General features: G+C 40.3%; 1 protein-coding gene across 3 annotated transcripts in view; it reads left to right on the top strand.

Moving 5' to 3' along the window:
• Window positions 1-25,110, top strand: part of LOC126457766 (cleavage and polyadenylation specificity factor subunit 1) — a 296,801-nt gene that overhangs the window by 170,028 nt on the left and 101,663 nt on the right. For all 3 annotated transcript variants that reach the window (XM_050094330.1, XM_050094331.1, XM_050094332.1), the window contains 2 exons: window positions 14,076-14,198; window positions 21,438-21,863. In XM_050094330.1, the coding sequence (XP_049950287.1) occupies window positions 14,076-14,198; window positions 21,438-21,863 (549 nt within the window). The remainder of the gene's footprint in view (window positions 1-14,075; window positions 14,199-21,437; window positions 21,864-25,110) is intronic.

Below are 25,110 nucleotides of genomic sequence, written 5' to 3'. Positions count from 1 at the left end.
TAAGTCTGGTGGCCGATAGAAGGAGCCATGTACAATTTTATGTCCACTCCTGATACTGAGTCTGGTCAACTCCTGCCGTATGCCGAAAGTTTGAAGTTTCTCATTGAGATATAAAAATGGTTCAAATGGCTCTGAGCACTATGGGACTTAACTTCTGAGGTCATCAGTCCCCTAGAACTTAGAACTACTTAAACCCAACTAACCTAAGGACATCACACACGTCCATGCCCGAGGCACTCATTGTGATATGACACTACCTTTTTTTATCTAGTTTACTGAACATATATATCTTTATTTTTAAGTTGTCCGTCATCCGTTGGTACCCACGACCGTGTCATGGGTACTGATACCAGATTTTATGCACACATCATCGAAGAGTTCATGTCTGTTTGTTACCATTAGATCCAATATATTTCCATTGTGAGTAGGGTTTCAAACTATCTGTTGTAGGTAGTCCTCAGAGAACGCATTTATTACTGTTATACAGGGTGGCTTATCATGCCCACCACTACCAAACTGTAATTTTCTGAATTGATTTTTGGATGATTAAATTTCCACCAACAATTACAGTATGAGTGGGGAACTTGTGTACAAGTGAGCTCAGTTTTTCTCTAAAGTTCTCATTACATCAGGAAATAAGTCTGTTGAGCGATAGAAGGAGCCATGTACAATGTCCACTCCTGATACTGAGTCTTGCCCAAACAGTCTCACATGCAGCTTCAATTTCTACCTCAGTGGATTTGGGTTTCTTGTCAACTGCGACAAATATGTCACCTCCTTTTCCAGTAGCCTTTCTTTTTGATATACACTTAAATTTTCTCCAAAAAATTCGCTGATACCAATTTCCGGTTTCACTCAGCTTTCTATACCTAGTATAATGAGAGCTTCACTGCTTTTCAGGAACATGTCGAACTGTGACAGTGTGTTGTGAATGCTTCGGCAGTTAACCACTATGATTTTAATACTTTCACCTGTGTCAAGCATTTCTTCAATCTTAAAATGATACTTCCAGGTTTTCTGGAGCTATTTTTATCTGGATTGGATGGAGAGTCGACGAAGAAGAAGGTAGAGAGAAAGAAAGAAAGTTGTGTGCACCCCACACATAGCAGCTACCTGGATAGCAGCCTCTGATGTGTAGTGTACTTGTGGCCCATTTAGGAAGATCCTACAGTTCTCAACACTATGGCGCCACTCCAGGAAGTCACAGCCCAGCTTATGACAGAACCTCCGAAGTTCTGATTCAGTCCTTCCACTCAACTCAGAATCGAGGGGCCACAATCAGTTATGGGGATAATGCTGCAAATTGTAAGCTTCACTGAAACTCAGTGCGCAAGGCTGATCTTCCCAACCTTCTCTGCCAGTCACTGCAGTGGTCCAAGTATGACCTCAGAGCCAAGACAACAGGCTTCATTTGTTCCAGTATGCATCACAGTCTATATATATACATCTGCATCTATATATATGGACACCACAAGCCATTATATGGTGCATGACAGGGGTATCCTGTACCACTACTATTTGTTTCCTTTCCTGTTCCACTTGCAGATAGAGTGAGGGAAAAATCGTTGTCTACATGCCTCCACAAGAACCCTAATTTCTTTTATCTTACCTTTGTGGTCCGTATGCCAAATATTTGTTGGTGGCAGTAGAATAGTGCTGTGATCATCTTCAAATGTTGGTTCTCTAAACTTTCTCAATGGTGTTCCTTGGAAAAACATCACCTTCCCTCCAGGCATTCCCATTTGATCTCTTGAAGCATCTCTGTAATGCTTGTGTGTTGTTCAAACTAATCGTTGATAAATGTAGCAGCCTGCTTCTTAATTGCATTCTTGTCTTTCTTTAATCCGATCTGGTGTGGATCCCAAACACTCAAGCAGTGATCAAGTACAGGTCATGCAAGTGTCCTCTATGTGGTCTCCTTTGCAGATGAACCACACTGTGACTGTGTTAAGCAGGACACTGCACCTGAACATTATGGGTTTGTTTTTGCTGCTCGTCTTCATTAACTTAATTTTCTTATTTGGAGCCAGCAGTGCCATTCATCACACCAATTAGCAATTTTGTCAAAGTCATCTTGTTTCATCCTACAGCCAACCATCTTCGACACCTTCTCATACACCACAGCATGACCAGCAAACAACAGCATATTGTTGCCCACCCTGTTCACCAGATCACCCATGTATACAAAAAATAAGAATGGTACTATCATACTTCAGTGGAGCACTCCTTATGATACCCTTCTCTCTGATGAACATTCACCATCAAGGACAACTCAGTGGGTTCTTGCTTTTCAGAAATCCAGGAATGTGGAATCTGCCTGTTGCCCTCCATCCAAAGTCCACCGTATATCATGTGAGAAAAGGGCAAACTGAGTTTCACATGAGTGATGCTTTCCAAAATCATACTGATTTGTGGACATAAGCTTTTCGATCTCTAGGAAGTTAGTTGTATCCTGTATCAGATGTTCTAGAATTCTTAACCAGACTGATGTTAAGGATATTGGTCTGTAATTTTGTGGTCCATTCTTTTACACTTTTACATTAGAAGAGTCTCCAGCACTTTCTTTCCAGTCACTTGGGACTTTGCACTGGGCGAGATATTTGCGATAAATGCAAGCTAAGTAAGGGACCACTGCCATGGACCACTCTTTGTAAAACTGAATTGGGATTCTATCCAGACCTGCCAATTTATTTGTTTTCAAATCTTTCATTTGTTTCTTTATGCTAAGGGTGCCTATTACTATCATCCATATGAGACTTGTACACTGGTCTAATGACTGTGTGTTTTGTGGTCCTCCTGCATGAACGATTTTTTAAGTGTGCAATTTAAAACTTCAGCTTTTGTTTTTCTATCTTCAACTGCCACATCAAATTGGTCAGTGAGTGACTGGATGGAAGTCCTAGACCTGGTTAGTGATTCTTCACAGTTCCAGAATTTTCTTGGGTTCTTAGCCTTACTCTTTGCTAAGGTATGACAGTGGTGTTGTATGCTTCATGCATAGATTGTTTTCACAGATACACTGAATATCTACTAACCTTTGCCTGTCATCATTTGTCTGTTCTCTTTTGAACTGAATATGCAACAGCCTTTGCTTCATTAGCATTTTCCTATTTTTGTTGTTAAACTAAGATGGGTCTTTTCTTGTCCTTAATCTACTTACTATGCACATACTTGCTCAGAGCATGATTTACAATCTGTTTAAACTTTCCCCATAATACCTCCATCATACTGGAAGGAAGTGATTGCAATTCATTCTCCAAATGAGATACTTATCTGCTCTTTCTAGCAGAAACACTTTCCTAGCCTTCTTGAGTAATTTATTAACTTTCCTAGCCATAGTTGTTAAAATGACATCATGATCACTAATCCTCATCTATGTACTAATGCCTGTTTTTAGCTGTAAGGTCTAAGACATTTCCATTGTATGTGAACTCCTGAACTAACTGTTCAAAACAGTTTGCAGTTGGTTGCAACCTGTTCCCTCAGTGGCTGCTGGAATACCCTCCTCCACATATTGAATGAGCTGCCCAGGCATACACACTGAGTGCACCTGGTACCCTTTCCAGACCCTTGCCACCATTTCCCTGCGGGCTAGTATGATTCACCATATGTTTGACCCGTAATGGTTAATAGAACTGTACCCTTTTCGTTTTCCTCCTCTTGACACCCAACAAAACAGGTTTCTCAAAACAAATTAAGTGAGTCCCACTGGCTCAGTTTCAGTTTAAGTGAAAGATAGCACCTGTGACTTGTTGGTTAAGGGGATTGATATAACACCCTGAGTCCTCCCTGGTGCCCATCCACCCTGTACACGACACCTAGATCTGCCATTGAAATGCCACTTGCAGTCATGTGGGCAATTAGTTACAGCTCCATACCTTTTGCAGAGGAGACTAGATCCACAGGAGAGGATACTACTTGAGGTACTTTTGTGCCAGTACTACAGGTACATGACTCTCAGAATCTCTTCCAACACATCAATTTGCAGCAGCTGCCAATCATTTGACAGTAGTCAGGGTGTTTTCCAGTTGCTTACAAATGTCAACCAACTGATGCTTTATTCAAGAACAGCATTCACAGTGGGGCTGCATTTTGCCTGGTGCAGTTATTACACGACAGTGAACAAATAACTTTAAAAACTAAGCCTGCTGATTATCATTTAATCTGTTTAGTTAAAAAAATACTAATACCCTGTAAAAATTGAAGTAAATACACAAAACAAGATTTGCATTAAAGCAACAGAAAAACCTGTGGTAAAAATTACTTGTATGTAAAACTTTTTGAGGTTGCTCAAACAGTCCATGGGTGTACTGCCGATCCATAGTGTCCAATGGGCCCAATATTTCGGCGATCAGACATGTCGCCAACGTCAGGTGCGCTGATGAACTGAGCTCCTGAGGGCGGGCGACCGTCCTAAATCCCCTTCCCCCACGAGGCGTTCTCTCCGCAGTTCGTGGCCATGCATCAGCGGTCACGGGGGAAGGGGATTTAGGACGCCCGCCTGCCCTCAGGAGCTCAGTTCGTCAGTGCACCTGACGATGGCGACATGTCTGATCGCTGAAATATTGTGCCCATTGGACACTATGGACCGGCAGTACACCCGTGGACTTTCGAGCAAGAAATACGCCGGGAGAAGTTGAATAATCACGTTTTGAGGTTAATTATAGTTGTTAGTAAACATTAAAAATAGAGTTAATTTATGATAAATGTAGGTACTGTATACTGCTCTTTATGGGAAAACTAGATGTAAGAAAATATCGTAGTTACAATATCTCCTACAGGAACTAAATCACTTATGTCAGTTTACTACAAAATTAGATTATGTACAGGACAGGGTAACTTCGATTTGCACATTTATTTTAATTTATATATAGTGAAATTTGGAGTGATCTATTCTTTGCAGTAACTGTGAATCATAAATGCTGATTTGCTACAAAATAAGTTATTTAAAACCTGTGGGTATACAACTAAACGGGCCCTGAAAGTCCATCCCCAGGATTTAGAACTGTTGGACACTTCTGGTAACCTCTGTAAAAGAGTGCATGAGGTATTCAATTCCTGACATATTGTTCCATGTCCTCCTCATTGTCCTCGACCAAAACTTCTCAGCTGCATGCTGGTCAGTTGTTCTTGTTGCGCCACGACCTGCTAAATCATGGTCATGCACTTGCTTCGGTGCTCAGCATCAACTGCCTGAGCCGTTTGCCTCTCAGCCATGCTCCTACCCAGCACTTGAAACATTCTGATGCTTTTACTTAAAATATCGAGATTACCATGCTTTATCTTGGGTTTACGTACCACCTCAGAATCAGATTCACTCAGCTTCAGAGCCTACCACTTCAGCCAAATCTATGGATCTTTTAGACCCAGTCATCATTTTAATGCAGTGTGAGCTGTTGCAACTTTAGACTTTCTGCCATACAAGTAACAATGGAAATATGTCACTCAGTAAATAACAGCGAAATTCTTTTTCTGTATGGCAGAATAGTTCTGTTGTGATTTATTCAGCTGCCTTGATGCATATGCCACCATGTGTTCTTTACCATCCACATCTTAATTAATAATACATCCAGATGCTAGATAATTTGTGTCACACAATAAGTTAAATACCTTACTAAAATCTGGAAATACAAATACTGGACTTGGTGTTAATTCCTGTTTTAAATTTTGAAACTCTTATTGCACAATCAGTTGACCACTGAAATGTCGCTCCTTTGCACAACAAACTATTCAGCAGTTCAGCAATTTCAGCAGATCCCCTAATGAATTTCCAATAATAATTACAGAGGCCAAGAAACAATTGAAGGTGTTTTGTTATCCGTGTTGTCACAAAATTGTGGATTTCAGAAATCAAATGCGGATCAGTCCTGACATCCTCCTGACTAATCACATGACGTAAGTAATTCACATGAGTTACTCCGAATTCATGTTTACTGCTACTGAGCGCAATCGTGCTGTGTGTAACCTCTTGAAAACTTCCTCCAGCCACTGCACTTGCTCTTCTACATCCTTCAAAAATACGATGAAATTGTCAAGGTAACCCATACACTGTTTTGGCTTTAATGCTGTGAACACTCAGCTTCCATGCAGACCTATCTTTTCCAACTAAATATTTCACTTTGTCACGAAGAGCATATATATCAACTGTTTGCTTGTGGCCATGGCCACCTTCCAATCTATCGAGATCATCCTCATTCAGGTCTCCCAAACAGGCAATTAATATTCTCTTTGGCCGAGTCACCTTGTCCACGCCAAAATTATCTATACTCATTGGAAACACATTGTCTCCGTCTCCTTCCCTCATGGGTACTGCACTTCTACTCTCAAAGCAGTGCAACACATCCTACTCATCATTGCACTGTCAACAGCTCCACAATACACATTTCCACTGGGTGGCCGATACCCACACTAATCCGGAGTAACTTTCCTGTGTTTCTCCAATCTTTATTATGAGAACTGATCTTTACTGCATGTTTCAGTAGTCTATTTGGTGCCCCCTTCATGACAGGTTAACCTTGCAGTGATGTAACACTAGCAGTGGTTGTTCCCAACTGAAACAATGTTCTGCTGTGTTTGATAGTGTACTACATAAGGTCAATTTATGCATGATGTACATTCAGGAAGGCAAGCCCCATAATCATGCAGTGCCCCTCACCAACTTGTGGCAATACATCCACATACCCCTGAAAGTTCCTTCTCCATTACTGAAATTAAGCGCTGTCAATCTCAATCATGCCGCATCATTCCCACCCGCTCCACATAACTTATACACTGATGAGTCAGAACATTATGAACACTGCCCACCATGAGGGTGAATACCTCCTGGTGGTGTTATGGGCACTTGACTCACTAAGGAAAGAGTGTAAGTGGAAGAGAGACGAGGGGGCACTCATTGTAGTGAAGATGTGGGCCACAAATGTTGAAATCCACTGATATAAGGAGTTTTGATGAAGGGAACATGGTTGCAGCACTGTGGCTGGAAACAAAGCTCTCTGAAATGCCAATGCCGGTCACCTCTTGGTGTACTGTTGTTGTGAGCATCTATGGAAAGTGGTTGAAGGATGGTGTAATAATGAGTAGGCCGTATGGTATTGGATGACCATATCTCATCACAAAACGTAAAGGTCAGAGGATCCCCCACTGTGTGATCCAGGACAGGCAGCGATCTGTGGCAGCTCTGATGACAGAGTACAGTGATGGTGCAGGCCCAAGTCTTTCGGAGCACATTGTTCAAAGGCCGTTGTTGAACATGGAGCTTTCACATGACCAATATGTGTTCCTGTGTTGACCCAACAACATCATCAACAGTTATGATAATAGTGGGCACAGAATCACCGAGTTTTCACTGTGGAATGATAGAAACATGTCACCTGTTGAATGACTCTCATTTCTTTTTTACACTAGGTTGATGGTTGGGACCTTATAAGCCATCATTCAGGTGAACGGCTGCACAAAACATACACCATGCCATAGATGCAGGCTGTTGAGGGCAGAATTAGTCTGTGGGGTACATTTGAGTTGGGCTTCCATGGGATCTTTGGTGGTAATTGAAGGCATCATTACAGTAGTGAGCTACGTGAATATTTTGTGGACCAAGTGCATCACTTCATGCATGAAGTCTCCCCCTTCAGTGATGAAATTTTCCAGCAGGATAAATGTCCATGTTATAAGGTCAGAATCGTACTAGGGATGTTGTAGTACTAGAGGTGTTACAGTGAACTCACTTTTATGTCTTGGCCAGCAAATGTGCCTAATCAGGAACACATATTGGGCACCAGCTGCAGGCCCTTAAACAACCACCCTGTAATTTGCAGGAATTGCTTGTCCGGTGTGTGGACATCTGATGCCACCTGCTTTTGGAATCCTATCAGGGACTTTTAGAATCCATACCAAGCAGAATCCCTGTTGTACTGTGTTTGAAAAGTGGAACAACATGCTATTAAACAGGTGTTCATGATGTTTTGGCTTATTGGTGTATTGTGGATTCCCCAGCCGCCTCCTGCCTGTAAGGTGTAGACTGGCTACTGACACGTGAGTCACTGTGTCTGCTAAAAATCTATGCACATCAAGCAGCACTCCATCATTGCAAGGCTTCTTCAGTACTCTGCATTACTGAGAGTGCCATCCGACAGTTGAGGAATTCCCACTGGTGTTTAATGAATGCTGTCCCTTCTGCTTTTTACTGTAACACTCATGCATCCAGTGGCCTACTACCTCACATCAATAACACTGGAGTTGCCAACACTGTTTCTTAATGTGGCCCATGTTCCTGCATCTATAATATTTCGGTTTGTACGCAAAAATGTACCATGTCACGATATCCACTTCGTCAAGTTTTGTAGCTACCATATCAGCAGAAACCAAGTCTTTTGGGTTTTCCATCCCCATTCTCATGGACATATCCACTTGAAGTCCTCTTACAAACACATCCAACACTCTGTTTTCAGCTTTTTACAAAATGACTTTTCTAACTCCACATTCTGTGTTAATTCATAGGTATTAGCATTGACTTAATGGATTCAACCTGAAACCTCTCCACTGGTTTTTGTGAGACTACGAAGTCAACCCTTCAAGGTACACGATGTAAGACTTGGCTTCCCCAACCAAATGTAGCTTGGCAGTATTTAAACATGTTTCATCTGGCCATTTCCCTAGCTTCGCGGCAGTCTTTAAATCACTTACAAATACTGACAAATCGTCTGTTGATTTACCAGCAAAAGCAATCACAAGGTTAGCCATAACTGAATGCATGAAAGGAGCAGGTACATGCTTTAGCAGCATGCGTATGTCCATCCATGGTTTTCTGATTACCTACTTGCCTGTGCAACACATTGTTACCTTTCGGCAATTCAGTTATATGCTTCTGCAGGGCCTCAGTTGCCTCGTGTGTAGTCACTGTTCATGTTTCCGGAATTTTTGTCACCTCTTTTCAACAATACAATAGCAAAATTACACAATAACACATACAATTTGGATACAAAGTACACTAGGTCATGCGTTGTACAAGAGACCAACAATATTTAGAACACTTTTGCACCTTGTGGCTAACCACTTCTAATGGTTTCGACGACAAGAGAAGCGTTGCAAAACTGGATTGCGAACTTCACACTTCTCTTACAACAGTTGACTTACTTGAAACGTTTAACCGATCCTCTTCTCTGGATACGCGGCTTTGTCGATCTCCACAACTTCTGCTCCGAAGAAATAATGATGGTTAGAGGAACTAAGAAAAGACTCTCTCTCCCCCTTGAAATAACCCGGTACCTTCATAATTTCAGTTCAGTTCAGGTATATTTTAATTTCCACAAGTTTCACATAAGCATACAAACTCTTGCAAGTCAACTGCATCGTTAACCATTAGATACTATTAAATATAATTACAATGTGGTTGGTTTAATAACAACCGGAAATTCAAAGACAGGTCTTGCTTCTAGCAAGTCTAACACCAAAATTAAGTAAGAGTCTCTAGAGGTGGCAGAAGGTTGAGTGGTTCCAGAATTTATGTGTAAACTCTCGAATCACTACACACTGCTTGCAAATGTGGCAACTTGTGCCCAGCCAAATTACATTATGAGCGTCTCGCTGGTTGCAAGTATACCTCTCTATAGTTACCGTGAAACTAAGACATCGGCATGCTCATGTGAGTTAACAAACACAGTCACGATGCGTTGCTGTGGTCATAAACAAAAGGAACAAAACAGCCCAAAACAAAAATAACAAGAGCCTCTCCCACATAGTACTGCAGACCTGCAGCTGCTGCTTAAGTTGTACTGTTGGACCACTGCTTCTGTCAGACACAATGGTGCCACACAGTAACACTTCTGACACCAGATGTAATTGCCTGCCAACTGGTCAGTGCACTAGGTGACAATATTGGGTCAGCGAGGTCAAGATCAGGCTGGACCACCACCCCCTCGGGCATGTGTGAGCCATAGTTCAGCAGAAGATTTGTTTTCATTTCTGTGCTATTTGTCTTTAATATCTTCGTTTCCAATTGCTCCTTTCAAAACTCCCTCAGCAAGAAATCTTTTTTACTGTTTTTGGGGAAAAATTTTAATTCAGTTTATCTCAAATAGACAAGAAATGATATTAAAAATGTTTGCATAATTACCACATTAGGCCCAGCCACATTTCATTAGTTGAGTGACTTTGATTTTCTATTCCATATTAACTGTTTTAATATCTGCTGTTATGGTGTTCATACAGTGACTGAAAAGATGAACATATTATAATCTTCCCCAACTCTTCTTTGTACCAACCTCCATTTCAATGCTAATAAGACCACTTACCATCTGTGTAGCTGATTTTGATCTATTTAGTAACTTCATGTCCATCTGGGCAACCAGGTTTATTTTTTTTATGTTTTGCCTAAATTGCATAAAGCACAAGTGATTTCCTTCCTCTTCCTTCTGTAATCTGCGCTCGTGTTCCAACTCTGTTGACTGTGGTTTCAATGAGATGTTAGACTTTAATCTTACTTTAGTCAATGGGAATTTACTAACGTGTCTATTTCCTGTATGTCACAGCCTTGCTTGGCACAAACATGTTTGTTTGCCAATCTTATTTATTTGTTTGATACAGGTTTTTCCTCATTTTGTGATTGCTTTTTCTTATTTGCCCGCCATTTTCTTTATTCAGTGATCTTCTTCTGTCATTTTCTTGTCTTATTTGCCTTGTTCAGTTATCTTTATAGTGTACCTTATGACCATCGTTTCTTGCAATGACGATCATTTCTTGCATTGTTTACTAACTGTTATTATTTGCTGCACATCCATCCAGTAGTCAGAGACTATTCTCCTTGTTTAACGCCTCTTTCTCTTTATGGTGTTAACTTTACCAGTGTTCATCATCTCTCAAGGACAGAGGGAGAAGTGAAGACAGATTAAAAGGAAGAGAAATGAACAGTGCAATTCAGAATTAGGTCGGAGGGAAGAAGTGAAAAGGGCCGGTAGGAGAATAAAAATTAAAAAGCGAAAGCAAGAAGCAAATAATTGAATGAAACAATAAAAAAATAATGAGAAGTACAGTGAAGAAATAGAGGAGGATTCATTGACACAGGTATGTAGGAGGCATTTGGGTCCTTTGCGCTGTGCTGACGATGTTCAGTCAACTGAGTACTAGGTGTCCCGTAGGCAGACAATTCTTGTATGCCCATTTGTGCACTTGGCCAGTTGGTGGTGGTCATTCCTATATAAAACGCTGTGCAGTGAACACAAGTTAGCAGACATAAAAAAGGCTTGGTTGTCGCCAGTTGCTCTGCATCTTATATTATTGGATTTACTAGGGAGGTGATAGTGGGGCAGGTTTTACAGTGAAGATGATAACAGGAGTAGGAACATTGGGCTAAGAGTAATGATTTGGAAATATCATATTGTTTGATGAGAATGTAGTGGCTGTTAGGAGGGCAACAGGAAAAGACAGTGGGTGATCCGAGTAGGCTATCAGGAAGAGAGGATCTTATTTCAGGGCTTATCTAAAAAACTTAGACTCGGTGGAGTAATGTTTTGAGGCATTCAAGGCTTGGATGGTACTGGTGGCAATGGGACATCATCTGAGTTCTTTCAGGAAGTGAGAACTGTATTAGTCAGATGGTGAGTAGTATATTGCCCAGGAGATCTGTTTGTGGATAAGCTCTGTGGGGTAGCTATGGGAGAGAAAAGCCTGACAAACATGGTTGGTTTAGGTGTTGAGGGATTCAGTGGTGGAACAGATATGTTTACTGTGGCTGCCTAGGCCATAGAGAAGGAAGTTATTTATGTGGAAGGGGGTGGTAGCTGTCAAAGTGTAGGTGTTTTTGCTTATTGGTTGATTTTATGTGGACTGTGGTTTGAGTGTGGGATTCAGTGAGGTGAAGGTTAAAACCAAAGGAAGTTGCTTTAGATTAAAGTGAATTAACTTGTTACAGAAAGTGAAGTAGTCCATCATCATGAAGATGTCATTAAATAAATCTGTAGCAGGCCAGGTTGTCCAGCTTGTGTGTGTGTGTGTGTGTGTGTGTGTGTGTGTGTGTGTGTGTGTATGTATGTGTTTTTGTTTGTGATGAGGTTGCACCTCTAGTTACAAGTAGGGTTTCATATAGAAGATGGGTTGGAGTGGATTTGAGATGTTCAAGAAAGCAGTTGGTGTCTTTTATGGGAAGCTTTGTGTGGTGAGTTGTTTGTGCTGGTCAACCAGAGCTAATATGCATTTGGTGAGGGCATTGAAACCAGCTACTATGGGTCTGACAAGATGGCTGTTTCATGTATTTTTGGAAGTAGTTTGAAGGGAAGATGAAAGAAACAATTGTGAGCACTTGTGAGGGGGCTAGAGTTTTAAGAATTTTATGTAGCTCAGTCTGTATCCAAGGAATAGGGTTGTTAGGGATAGATTTCCATGTTGAACTGTCAGAGAGCTGACAATGCCCCTCTGTCACTTCTCACATTCAAGTAACACAGTAGTGGAGCATTTGTCCACATGAAGAATGTTGATAAAACATCTTGCCTTCAGGTCACAGATGGCTCAGGATGCAGCTTGAGTAAGGTTCGGAGTTCTGATGATGTTTTTCGGGAAGGATTTGAGAGGCAGTGTTGGAAGTGAGGAATTTCTAGAAAGCCTAGACAGAATGGTTTTGGGGAACATGAGGAGGATCCCTTTGTGATTTGTGTTAGAATTGTTCTAAGCAAGGTTTGATGCTAACACCTATGGTTTGTGGGTTGGGATTGGGTAGTGAAGTGGTACTTCCAGTTGATGTTATAGTTGAATGAGAGAAGATCTTTGAGTAGTACTGTGTGATTGAATTTGGGTGTGGGACTGAAGATTAGGCCTTTGGAAAGAACTCGTGTTTCAGAATTGGAGAGGAATCTGGATGAGAGGTTAAGGGCAGATTGGACAACAAGGTTGTGACATGTTATAATTTGATTAGGGTTATGTTTGGGTTTGGGTGGGAGATGTGCTGGAATTGGAAGGTTAAATAAGAAGCCGGGGCTGGGACTGTTAACTAGGAAGGGTCGTTTTTTGTGACTGTGTTGTAGATGATAATTTCCTGAGTGGGAAACCGCTTTTAAGGTACGTGACTAACAAACTGGAGAACTTTTATAGATAGAGTGAGACTTTTGTTCAGGTTTGTATTTAACCATCAGGTAAATCAGTTACGGCCAAAATAAAACTAAAACATTAATTTGAATCAGAGAGTTCAGAGCAATTAAATTTTGTCATGTTGGCATAGTGAAGAGCTGGTCCATGCTGAAAGTCACATGGTGTTAATTTCCTTTGTCAGCGATGGGTGATATGGGTGAAATAAGTGACTGTAAATGGCAAAACAAATTACTATAAAAGAAGAATTAATGCCATTATCTGCGGCATGGTGATATTTATGAGGAAGAAATATAAATCTCTCAAGGTGGAGTTTTCTGTGTGAATTTAAATAATTTCAATCATGTAATCTTACAAAGACTTCATTGCCCTATTATGATGGCAGAAAATGTATCATAGTGATTGTATTGCTGGCTGTGGCAGTGTACCTATGGACTGTCTTGGAAATAATGTGCACTGCATGAGGAAATGTGAGTTCCTGTTGTAAACTGACCAACCACTAATATGTGTGCTATATATCAGTAATGTTGAAAATACCTGACTGTGCAAAGTTGTTTATTAGAATTCAGTATGTTTTGTTGTATATGGTGACAAAAGGTTTTTTTTCTGCAATGTACATCACATTAATAATGTCAGTTTCTGATTGTCTACCCAGTTGGTTTCGTATGGCTTACAAGATCCTATGTTGTAGTTCAGTGAAAGTGTCTCATAACACCAGTTGGCAGTTTTCCTAATTTTAATTGTTAAATAGATAAAATGGGTGGAACCACTTTGGTTTCAAAATTATTATATGGATAGTCTTTTGTTTATAAAATATTGTTCTTATAGTGAAAGGTGGTCTCTGTTTATCTACCAAACTTTCAAATTCAGAACAGTGATGAAATATTACGGTTTTTAATTTCTAGTATACTTTCTTGCTTCTTAGCACCTGTGTATTTCTTAGTGTTTCATAGATAGCATAACTGCAATTACACCACTTTTATATTAGTAAACACTTGTTTCAGGGAAGTGGATGATGAAGATGAAATGCTGTATGGTGAGAGTGATACACCATTATTTGACAAAAGTACTACTCAAGAAAAACAAAATCACTTGGGAGGTACAGCTGGTGAGAAGGATACTCTGTGGTAAGAAAAGATTTATGTAGAACTATATGCAACAAATTTCTGTCATATGCCACTTTCTATTATAACTTGCTTGCTAATGTTTGAGATTGTGATGGTGGTATGTGAGTTTGAGGATATTTCCTCAACGCAGAATTTTAAAATGTAAAATAATTAAGTCCATGGTCTGTCAGTGTAGTGTCTAACACACAAAAACTGGATAAAGAGAACACTACTGCTATTGGGTTAAAAATATATAGAAATTAAATGACAAAAATAGAGGAAAAAATAGATTGCTGTTACCTTAAATGTGACACGTTAAGTTGCAGACAGGCACAATTAAAAGACACACATCAGCTTTCGACCACACCCTTTGTCAGAAAAAGAGAAACACACACCATTCATTCATTCAAGCAAGCACACATCATGCACACATGACCACCATCTCTGGTAGGTTGGGCATCAAACTTATGCATGAGAAAGGTCATTATGCAGTTAAGTGAACTGAGGAGGAATTAAAACAAGATTATTATACACCAGATTTGACTAAGAAGGTGAAAAGAGTGACCTCAAATGATGTAAGATGTTGAATTGTGATTAAGAAATCAGGAAAGATGAAAGATTTCCTTCATCGCTTATACAAAGAAAATGTGCCATTATATACTCATCACATGTATCATATTGGACCACTTCAAAGGTACAGCCACATTGTAAGTATTATTGAAGCATTTACAGAGGTTATCTGGCTGTATCATGTAAAGGCTACAAAATCAACAGATGGAATTAATTACAGAAAACTAATTTTGGAAATCCAGTCCAAATAATTACTGATAGCGGAACTTGCTTTACTTCTCAAGTTTTCAAGGAGTACTGCATTACAGAAGAAACTGAACACATTTCATTAATGACTGGACTCCCAAGAGCAAGTGGACAGGTTGGGAGGATCAATTCTGCTTTGGCTAAAATCATTGCGAAGCTTAGTATTGATAGGCCTAAAGAGTGGTAAAAGGCGCTCCCATCAGTTCATCATACCATGAATTCAACATACAACAGAAGTATTGGGAAAATACCATTTGAATTTTTGGTACGAGCTAAGATGCATACAGACTGATCTTCACATCATAAAATTGTAAGAAGAAAAAATTATTAATTCATTTGAAGAAAGAGACAGTAAACAGAAGGAAGCTGCTGAGCTACAGATCAGCAAGATACAAGAAGAAAATCATGCAAGTTTCAACAGACATCAGAAGAAAGCCTCGATGTACATAGTTGGTGATCTGGTGGCAGTACAATGAACACAAGCTGGACCAGCACTGAAGCTGAAGGCCAAGGACATAGGTCCCTATTGAGTTACAAAAGCTAAAACTAATGATACCTATGATGTTTATTGAGAAGGTGATAACCACAAGAGTCCAGGGCAACCACAACATGTGCTGAATTTATGCAGCCCTGGCCAAGTGACTACTCATCATCGGAGTTGGATGATTGTCGTGATAACCAAATGTGTGATTCAGGTAGGGGGTTTGAGGGTGTCCTTTCTGAAGAGGTTGGTGACGTGCCAGAGAAGCTGAATATTGGATAGTAGTTTTATGTGTTTATGGAAAAATGGTATTCATTGAGTTCTTTTGTTTCTTTTGTCAGTAGCGTACTAAAGTTTGTAACTCGGAGATTAATAAATTATTCTTCATGAACATTGAAAATTTCATTCCAACTCGTAAGGGGATGGCCTCAGACACGGCCAACTGATTCGGCTCAAATTTGACAGGTCGCTTGTGTACAAGCTAAAACGAAGGACTCTTAAGATATTTTGGGTCAACACCCCAGCAATTTTGAGAAAATCACCCCTAAAGGTTATGACGAGCAATTGACTCAAAATTGGAGGGATCGATAGATAATTCTAAATACAGCATTTTTCATCATAGGTATGGGGTCCGCAAACGAAAATTTTTCGGAAATTGAGGAAAGAAACTTTTACAATTGCCGCTTCTGTACCCACATGGTAAACGCTTTTCGCCAATAGCGCAATGGCCACGGTAACTTGATGGGAATCGGAAAAGCCGATTTCGAATCTCGAAGAAACCTAGCAGATATTATTCTTTTCGTTTGTATTTTTCCATATCTCAATTGATAGGGATAGGAGGGTTAATAAGGCAAGTAAATCAATAAGGAATGATATTAATAAGGTAGGCAAACTACTTTCCCAAACGCCATGAGTTAGTAAAGTATTAAACTTTTAAGCCTTGTCACATGAGTGACACTCCGAGTAAGAGTGCTGCGAATTCCTCACGAGGGATCACAGATAACCAACCATGCGACACTTGTTTACAGCTAGGCACGGGGCAGAATGCACGGGTGAGAGTTATGTTGTCCTGGTTGCCTCTTCGTCATATCATATTTGTGAACTTGGAAGTGTGAAAGTGTCCAGCACGAGTCTTATAGAAGTCAATTGGAATGAGTTGTTTTCCGTCATTAGGCTGCCGCTAACCTCATGAGTACATGAGTCATTAATGAGTCATTAATGCGCCTGGATGAAATACGTTTTGTGAATGAATACAGTGTTCTTCTGTAAGTAACATATGACGAGTACTGTATGTAGTTTGCAGTAATTAGCTCGTCTGTTTATGGCATAGTAACTAGTTATTGTTTGTTGTGGCATATCTTTCAGGTGCATAATCTGAATAGTGGAGGGTGTACACCGTTCGATTAGCACTGTAGTATATAGTTGGGAGCCTGTCACAGACGATGGCAAGCGGGAAGTTACCGACGCTGTGTTTTGGTTTGTAAAATTGTTGCAAGACAGATGCATTATCAGTGCACTACCAGAAGCAGGCAGTTCTGTTTCTCAGCATTCCAGATTGATAGGAGCAGCTATCGTCGAGCAATTTTTGAAGCTGATGAACAAAATAACTTTTGTTGATACTGAAGTACTATACCATGAAGATGAAGCAGAAGGTGATTCAGTGGAAGATATCCTGACTAGTGAATCGCAAAATGGTCATAACACTTTGGAAATCTCCGCCTCACTGGGAATATGTGTTTCATCTGTTTCCAATGAGTATTACGAACCGGTTACTAAACGATTGAACTACGGCGCTATACCCTTTGAAGTAAAAGTAAAGGCGGTAGTGCTAGCCAGGAATCACCCAAATTGGAACTTACAAACACTGCAAAAGAATGGAGCAACAACAGCCCTGAAAAGGGAGAAGGACTTGAAATTGTGGGAAAATGATATCGTTAAAGGAGGGACAAGATACGACAAATACCAGACAATAAATAAGTGGACATACGACCGATTTGTCGAATCTCGTTGTAGCGAGATTGTAATAATGAGAATAAATCAGGAGTGGGCTGCAGGTGCAGCACTTCAATATACGACGAACAAGGATTTTACGTTTGCTGCATCATTATCTTGGGCAAGAAATTTCAAATCTGAGCATCAAATTTGTCAACAGCACATCACTAACTACATATCTTGTAAGGAGGTACAAAATTTAGTAGATATACAGATAGTGGCAGCTCTCTTCAGCACGCAAATGGCGTTACTTATGACTGGTTTTAATCATGATTACGTGATCAACACCGATCAAACAGGATGCGGGTATCAGCTGAACATTTGACGCACATTATTGCATAAGGGAGAAAAATGAACCCTAATCACAGTTGGTAGTAAAAACAAACTAACACATTTGTGCATGGCGCAATATGTCATCACAGCCATTGGAAAAGTGTTGCCTAAGGTTTTCCTGTGTTTACAAGAAACTAACCCTTTTAGTGCCAAATATGATCTGATCGTGATCCAGATTTTCGGCGAAAAATGCCAGTAACGATCTGATCGTGATGCCTTTCTCATTCGCTAGGAAATACTAACAACTTTGCCTTCAAGTGCGGAAAAAATGAATGAGAAAGGCATCACGATCAGATCGTTACTGGCATTTTTCGCTGAAAATCTGGATCACGATCAGATCGTATTTGGCACTAAAAGGGTTAAAGTTACATTTGGTCCTCGGGTTATACACTACTGGCCATTAAAATTGCTACACCAAGAAGAAATGCAGAAATGTTCATTGGACAGATATATTAGTCTAGAACTGACATGTGATTACATTTTCACGCAATTTGGGTGGATAGATCCTGATAAATCAGTACCCAGAACAACCTCCTCTGGCCGTAATAACGGCCTTGATACGCTTGGGCATTGAGTCAGATGGAGCTTGGATGCCGCTTCAACAGGATACCACAGTTCATCAAGAATAGTGACTGGCGTATTGTGACGAGCCAGTTGCTCGGCTGCCGTTGACCAGACGTTTTCAAATGGTGAGAGATCTGGAGAATGTGCTGGCCAGGGCAGCAGTCGAACATTTTCTTAATCCAGAAAGGCCCGTACAGGACCTGCAACATGTGGTCGTGCATTATCCTGCTGAAATGTAGGGTTTCGCAGGGATCGAATGAAGGGTAGAGCCACGTATCGTAACACATCTGAAATGTAACGTCCACTGTTCAAAATGCCATCAATGCGAACAAGAGGTGACCAAGACGTGTAACCAATGGCACACCATACCATCACGCTGGGTGATACGCCAGTATGGTGATGATGAGTACACGCTTCCAATTTGCGTTCACCACGATGTCGCCAAACACGGATGCGACCATCATGATGCTGTAAACAGAACCTGGATTCATCCGAAAAAATGACATTTTGCCATTCGTGCACCCAGGTTTGTCGTTGAGTACAGCATCGCAGGCACTCCTGTCTGTGATGCAGCGTCAAGGGTAACTGCAGCCATGGTCTCCGAGCTGATAGTCCATGCTGTTGCAAACGTTGTCGAACTGTTTGTGCAGATGACTGTTGTCTTGCATACGTCCCCATCTGTTGACTCAGGGATCTAGACGTGGCTGCACGATCTGTTACAGCCATGCGAATAAGATGCCTGTCAGCTCGATTGCTAGTGATACGAGGCCATTGGGATCCAGCAAGGCGATCCGTATTACCTTCCTCAACCCACCAATTCCATATTCTGCTAACAGTTGTTGAAACTCAACCAACGCGAGCAGCAATGACGTGATACGATAAATCGCAATCACGATACGCTACAATCTGACCTCTATCAAATTGGAAATGTGATGGTACACATTTCTCCTCCTTACACGAGGCATCACAACAACGTTTTACCAGGCAATGTCGTCAACTGCTGTTTGTGTATGAGAAATCGGTTGGAAACTTTCCTCACGTTAGCACGTTGTAGGTGTTGCCACCGGCGCCAGCCTTGCGTGAATGCTCTGAAAAGCTAATCATTTGCATATCACAGCATCTACTTCCTGTCGGTTAAATTTCGCTTCTGTAGCACTTCATCTTCGTGGTGTAGCAATTTTAATGGCCAGTAGTATAGAAGAGGTCAATTGTTTAACTGACTCGTTGAAAAAAGTTTACATTACCTGCTCCAGATCCGGGAAACTGACTAATGCGATTTATGGAGTGGACAAATTAATACTACAATATATGACACAATGTTTATAGATGGCGAGGGTCAGCCGACTTGCACAGTTAAAAGTAATACCGCCAAACTGCACGCATGTGTACTAGCCATGTGATGTTTATTTCTTTTTCTGGGTTAAAAACTTTATTTCCAGGCTTCAGAATTGCAGTGTGCTTCTGGAAAACCAGTGGGAATTGCACAACCACACGGATGCCATAACTATTCACAGCATAATTCATAACCAACTTTCAGCACCGATTTTTCTGGCAGTGATATCGTATGCGTGGTATGCATCAAAATTAATTCCCAAAAAAGACATATTTTTAAATGCAAACCATGTTTGTTTTCCGCCGACTCTTCGGAAGGGACAGTGTAGCTGTCAGAAGACTGCATTCATTAGATGTTCTTGGTGCCGTGAGTATATTTGTTTTGAATGTTTATATGACAAGTACTATCCATCTAGTTGTTCGAAGAAAAGTGAGGACACGTAACAGTGACTGGAAGAGCTGTTGTAAAGTGACCTTGAATAACATTTTAGTTGTGTACTATCTCAAGAGGTTTGAGAAATTTATTTGCCTACCTTATTATTATCATTCCTTATTGATTTACTTACCTTATTAACCCTTCTATCCGTATCAATTGAGATATGGAAAAATATAAACAAAAAAAGAACATCCGCTAGGTTTCTTCGCGATTCGAATCCGGGTTCTCTGATTCCAAGCCAGTTACCTTGGCCATTGTGCTATCAGTGCTGTCGGCGAAAAGTGTTTACCGTGTGAGTACAGAAGTGGCACTTGTAAACGTTGCTTTCTTCGATTTCTGGAAAAGTATGATGAAAAATGCTCTATTTACAGTTATCTATCGATCCCGCCAATTTTGAGTTGATTGCTCATCATAACCTTTAGGGGTGATTTTCTCAAAAACACGGGGGTGTTGACCCAAAATATCTTAGATTCCTTTGTTTTAGGTTGTACACAAGCGACCTGCCAAATCTGAGCCGAATCGGTTGGCCGTGTCTGAAGCCGTCCCCTTGTCGGAGGCCCTAAGAGTCTGAAAGAACAACTAATTGTTCTAATTAAATTTATCTCTGTTCAAAAAGCTCTTTTTTCCTGCAGTCACTATTTATATTCTTGGATACCTTTTCTGTACCATGGTTGCTACAATGAATTTTTTTCCCATTCCATTTTTGTGGGCCTCTTTGAGATTTTATACAGAGTGCCATGGGGAGGAAAAGAGTCAGTTCATCAACTAACTTGTTCACACATTTGACAAAAATTACACAAAAAAGTCTTTTTTAACTAACAAGATCATACTCCGCAAAGTAAAATCAAGCGGAACTGATTCATAAGTGACAGTGCAACTAGTTGTTCAGAACAACACCATCCATTGTGTGCATCCCTGTAGAATTGAAAAGTTTGTGTCTAACAAATTTTCTCTTCCAGGAAAGAGCTGAAATTGAATGTGGTATCTGTCAGTTAACCACCCAAACAATAAAATGTTTAAATGGCAGTATATCAAAAACTTGTATTCCTTCTGAAGAAGGAAGTACAATAAATTTACTTGCCTTTAGATAGTGACTTGTAAAGAAAGAAAAGTGGAAAAACTATACTTTCATAATTAATCTCAAGGCATGTTGCATTAAGAAAAATTCATAATAAATACGAAATAATAATAAATGAGGATATTGTAATGATGATACGAGCGACATAAATTTTGTAGAAGTAAGTCTAATGTGATTGATTAACTACAGCTGTACTGCATAGAACTCTATTTGCACATTAATTTATAGGTGGAAAAAATATCTTCAAGAAGTTAAACCTTCATATTGGGTTTTCCTTGCGAGAGAAAATGGAAACCTGGAGATATACACATTGCCTGACTTCCGGTTAAGTTACGTTGTACGTAATTTTGGACAAGGCCTTCGGGTGCTGTCTGACAGCCTCGGAGCAGTGCCAACTCCGGTCACAGGTGGTGGTTCAGCTGGAACTGCAACAGAGAATGCATCACCAAGTGGTACATCCACACCAGGAGTAGACGCCATAGTTAGAGAAATCTTGGTAGTGGCACTAGGTCATCATGGCAGCCGTCCACTCCTGCTTGTCAGGCTTGATGATGAACTACTGTTGTATGAAGCTTACCGTTATCCCCGTGGCTATTTGAAGATGCGTTTCCGACGGATGCCACACAGTGTTCTAGTGCACGAGAGGCGGTCTAGGTAAGGCTATGTCAATTTCAATAAATTATATGATAGATTTCTTATGCATTGATAGTATGTAAAATCACACTCCTTTTTGGGGGAGGTAGAAGGGGTGAGATAAGGGGGAGTTTCGATTTGAAATGTACTCATTCTTATATGTGTGTATTGCATGTAATATGCTCATTGTAGCTACTGGAAAATTGCTGGTACTTCCTTTTATTATTTTTGTTGCTAAGTGCTGTCCCTATTTTATAACAGATTTATAAGAGATGCATCCAAAGATATAAAGGGTTTTTTGGTGTATTTTTGAGTGCTGATTTCAGGTAACTTGTTCAATCATATGCACTTTTGACAAAAATGATGATTTCTCTGAGGTATGCAAAATGTAGCTATTTAATTGTTATAATAATTCCAGTATTTTTTTGTGAAGGTTTGCAATGTAACCTGATAATAAAAGGTGTTTTCCTTTATATTTTACAATACAGCTACCTACATATTGCTGTGATATTATAATATCGAGCCCTATATGTTTGTTTTACGTACTGTTTTTCACTCAAACATAAGCAGTATGTGATTGACTGATATCTATTTTTGCGAATTTCGTGGCTGCAAGAGCTTATATTAACTCTTCTGACTACATCTGTGGCAAGCTTTTAGTGAAATAGCAACAGTAGTCAATCTCAGACTTGATCAAAGAAGTCTATTTTGTGTACTTTGGCGTAAAGTTTGGGAATCAGAACAAGTCATAGACCCCACGTTGAGTATGTTTAAGTTGTGAGGAAGGACTCTGCATTTGGTCTAAGCAAAAGATGGGATCTTATTGTTTTGGGATACCAGTAGTATCAAAGGAGTTTTGAAATTTCAGTGATGAGTGTTACTTTTGAACACAGCTTTAAAACCAGAAAGGAAATCTATTATCTGTACATTGTATCTTCATTGCCTCCTATGCATCATGGACCTGATATTCCTGTACTTGTGCAACCTGATAGTCTTTATGGTGTGTTTCCACTTTTGGGAAACAAGACATACGATGGTCATGATGAAGGTTGTGAAGTCAAGAACTGCCATGAGCCACAATTGTTTTCACAATCTGAATTAAAGAATTTGACCATATACCTGTCACTCCTAAAAGATATTGCATAAGTGTTAGCCTCTAAACTGGAAAAGAGCTTCTTGGTCTCTTTAGCCTCTTTCTCTTGGTTCAGAAGTAGAAAACAGAGATTTCTTTCTGTACTTGCTTCGATGTTCCTGGTTTGATGCTAATCTTTGGGATTTAGTACGAGGCAGAAGATTGGAGACTTCATCAATTCTTCAAAAAGAAGTCTCAATGCCATCCTTCTAAGGCAGGCCTGGCAAAGTGTATCTCACGACACATTTCCCTGCAGCAAGTGTTCCCCCCACCCTCCCCCTCCAACCTCACCTGTCCTGTGCTGTCATGGCCCCACCACAGCCTTACTGGCCAATTGCAGGGATGACTGACAGACAGTGTGCGTCGTGAGACTTACCTGGTCCCTATATAGAAACATCATATGATGTAATGTACTACAACTTTCAGTTTTACTTATCTGTCTCATATTCTTATGCTTAATTTAACAAGATATTTAACTATTTAGGTTAGATTTATTTAATTTGAAATTGACAAGTTCTGCACTGTCAATTTCAGTTTGCGTTGTAGCAAAACAAAGCTGATGTTTCAAGGACTCATTGTTCACTGTTTTATGCTGAGCAGTTTTAATGTTATTCATTAAAGGAAAAAGTACTTTCACAAGTGTATGTTAATCTGAAAAAAGCTTTCATTTTAAGAGCAAAGTCTCCTAGTTTTGGTACTGATCTTGTGGAATGACTTCAAAAATTGCTGCATCTTTATCTGTTTGGGATAGCGTGAATGGATCATTTTGTAAACTGCAGACTTCTTCTTGACCATCACTTCTATCACTAGTCAATAAAATTGAAAGTTGGTGACTGAAATTTCGTAAATAGATCTCGCTGTGACGAAAACGTCTTTGCTTTAATGACTTCCATCCCAACTTGCGTATCATATCTGCCACTCTCTCTCCCCTATTATGTGATAATACAAAACGAGCCCTTTTTTGCACCCTTTCGATGTCCGCCGTCAATCCCACCTGGTAAGGATCCCACACCGCGCAGCAATATTCTAACAGAGGACGAACGAGTGTAGTGTAAGCTGTCTCTTTAGTGGACTTGTTGCATCTTCTAAGTGTCCTGCCAATGAAACGCAACCTTTGGCTTGCCTTCCCCACAATATTATCTATGTGGTCTTTCCAACTGAAGTTGTTCGTAATTTTAACACCCAGGTACTTAGTTGAATTGACAGCCTTGAGAATTGTACTATTTATCGAGTAATAGAATTCCAACGGATGGATCACCTCACACTTTTCGTTATTTAGCGTCAACTGCCACCTGCCACACCGTACAGCAATCTTTTCTAAATCGCTTTGCAACTGATACTGATCTTCGGATGACCTTACTAGACGGTAAATTACAGCATCATCTGCGAACAACCTAAGAGAACTGCTCAGATTGTCACTCAGGTAATTTATATAGATCAGGAACAGCAGAGGTCCCAGGATGCTTCCCTGGGGAACACTTGATATCACTTCATTTTTACTCGATGATTTGTCGTCTATTACTACGAACTGCGACCTTCCTGACAGGAAATCACGAATCCAGTCGCACAACTGAGACGCTACCCCATAGGCCTGCAGCTTGATTAGAAGTAGCTTGTGAGGAACGGTGTCAAAAGCTTTCCGGAAATCTAGAAATACGGAATCAACTTGAGATCCCCTGAAATACGGAATCAACTTGAGATCCCCTGTCGATAGCGGCCATTACTTCGTGCGAATAAAGAGCTAGCTGTGTTGCACAAGAACGATGTTTTCTGAAACCATGCTGATTACATATCAATAGATCGTTCCCTTTGAGGTGATTCATAATGTTTGAATACAGTATATGCTCCAAAACCCTACTGCAAACCGACGTCAATGATATAGGTCTGTAGTTTGATGGATTACTCCTACTACCCTTCTTAAACACTGGTGCGACCTGCGCAATTTTCCAATCTGTATGTATAGATCTATCGGTGAGCGAGCAGTTGTATATCATTGCTAAGTAGGGAGCTATTGTATCAGCGTAATCTGAAAGGAACCTAATCGGTATACAATCTGGACCTGAAGACTTGCCCGTATCAAGCGATTTGAGTTGCTTCACAACTCCTAAGGTATCTACTTATAAGAAACTCATGCTA

Source organism: Schistocerca serialis, chromosome 2, assembly GCF_023864345.2.
Source record: "Schistocerca serialis cubense isolate TAMUIC-IGC-003099 chromosome 2, iqSchSeri2.2, whole genome shotgun sequence".
Taxonomy (NCBI): domain Eukaryota; kingdom Metazoa; phylum Arthropoda; class Insecta; order Orthoptera; family Acrididae; genus Schistocerca; species Schistocerca serialis.
Note: the sequence above shows the minus strand (reverse complement) of the source record. Positions and strands in the feature narration are given on the sequence as shown.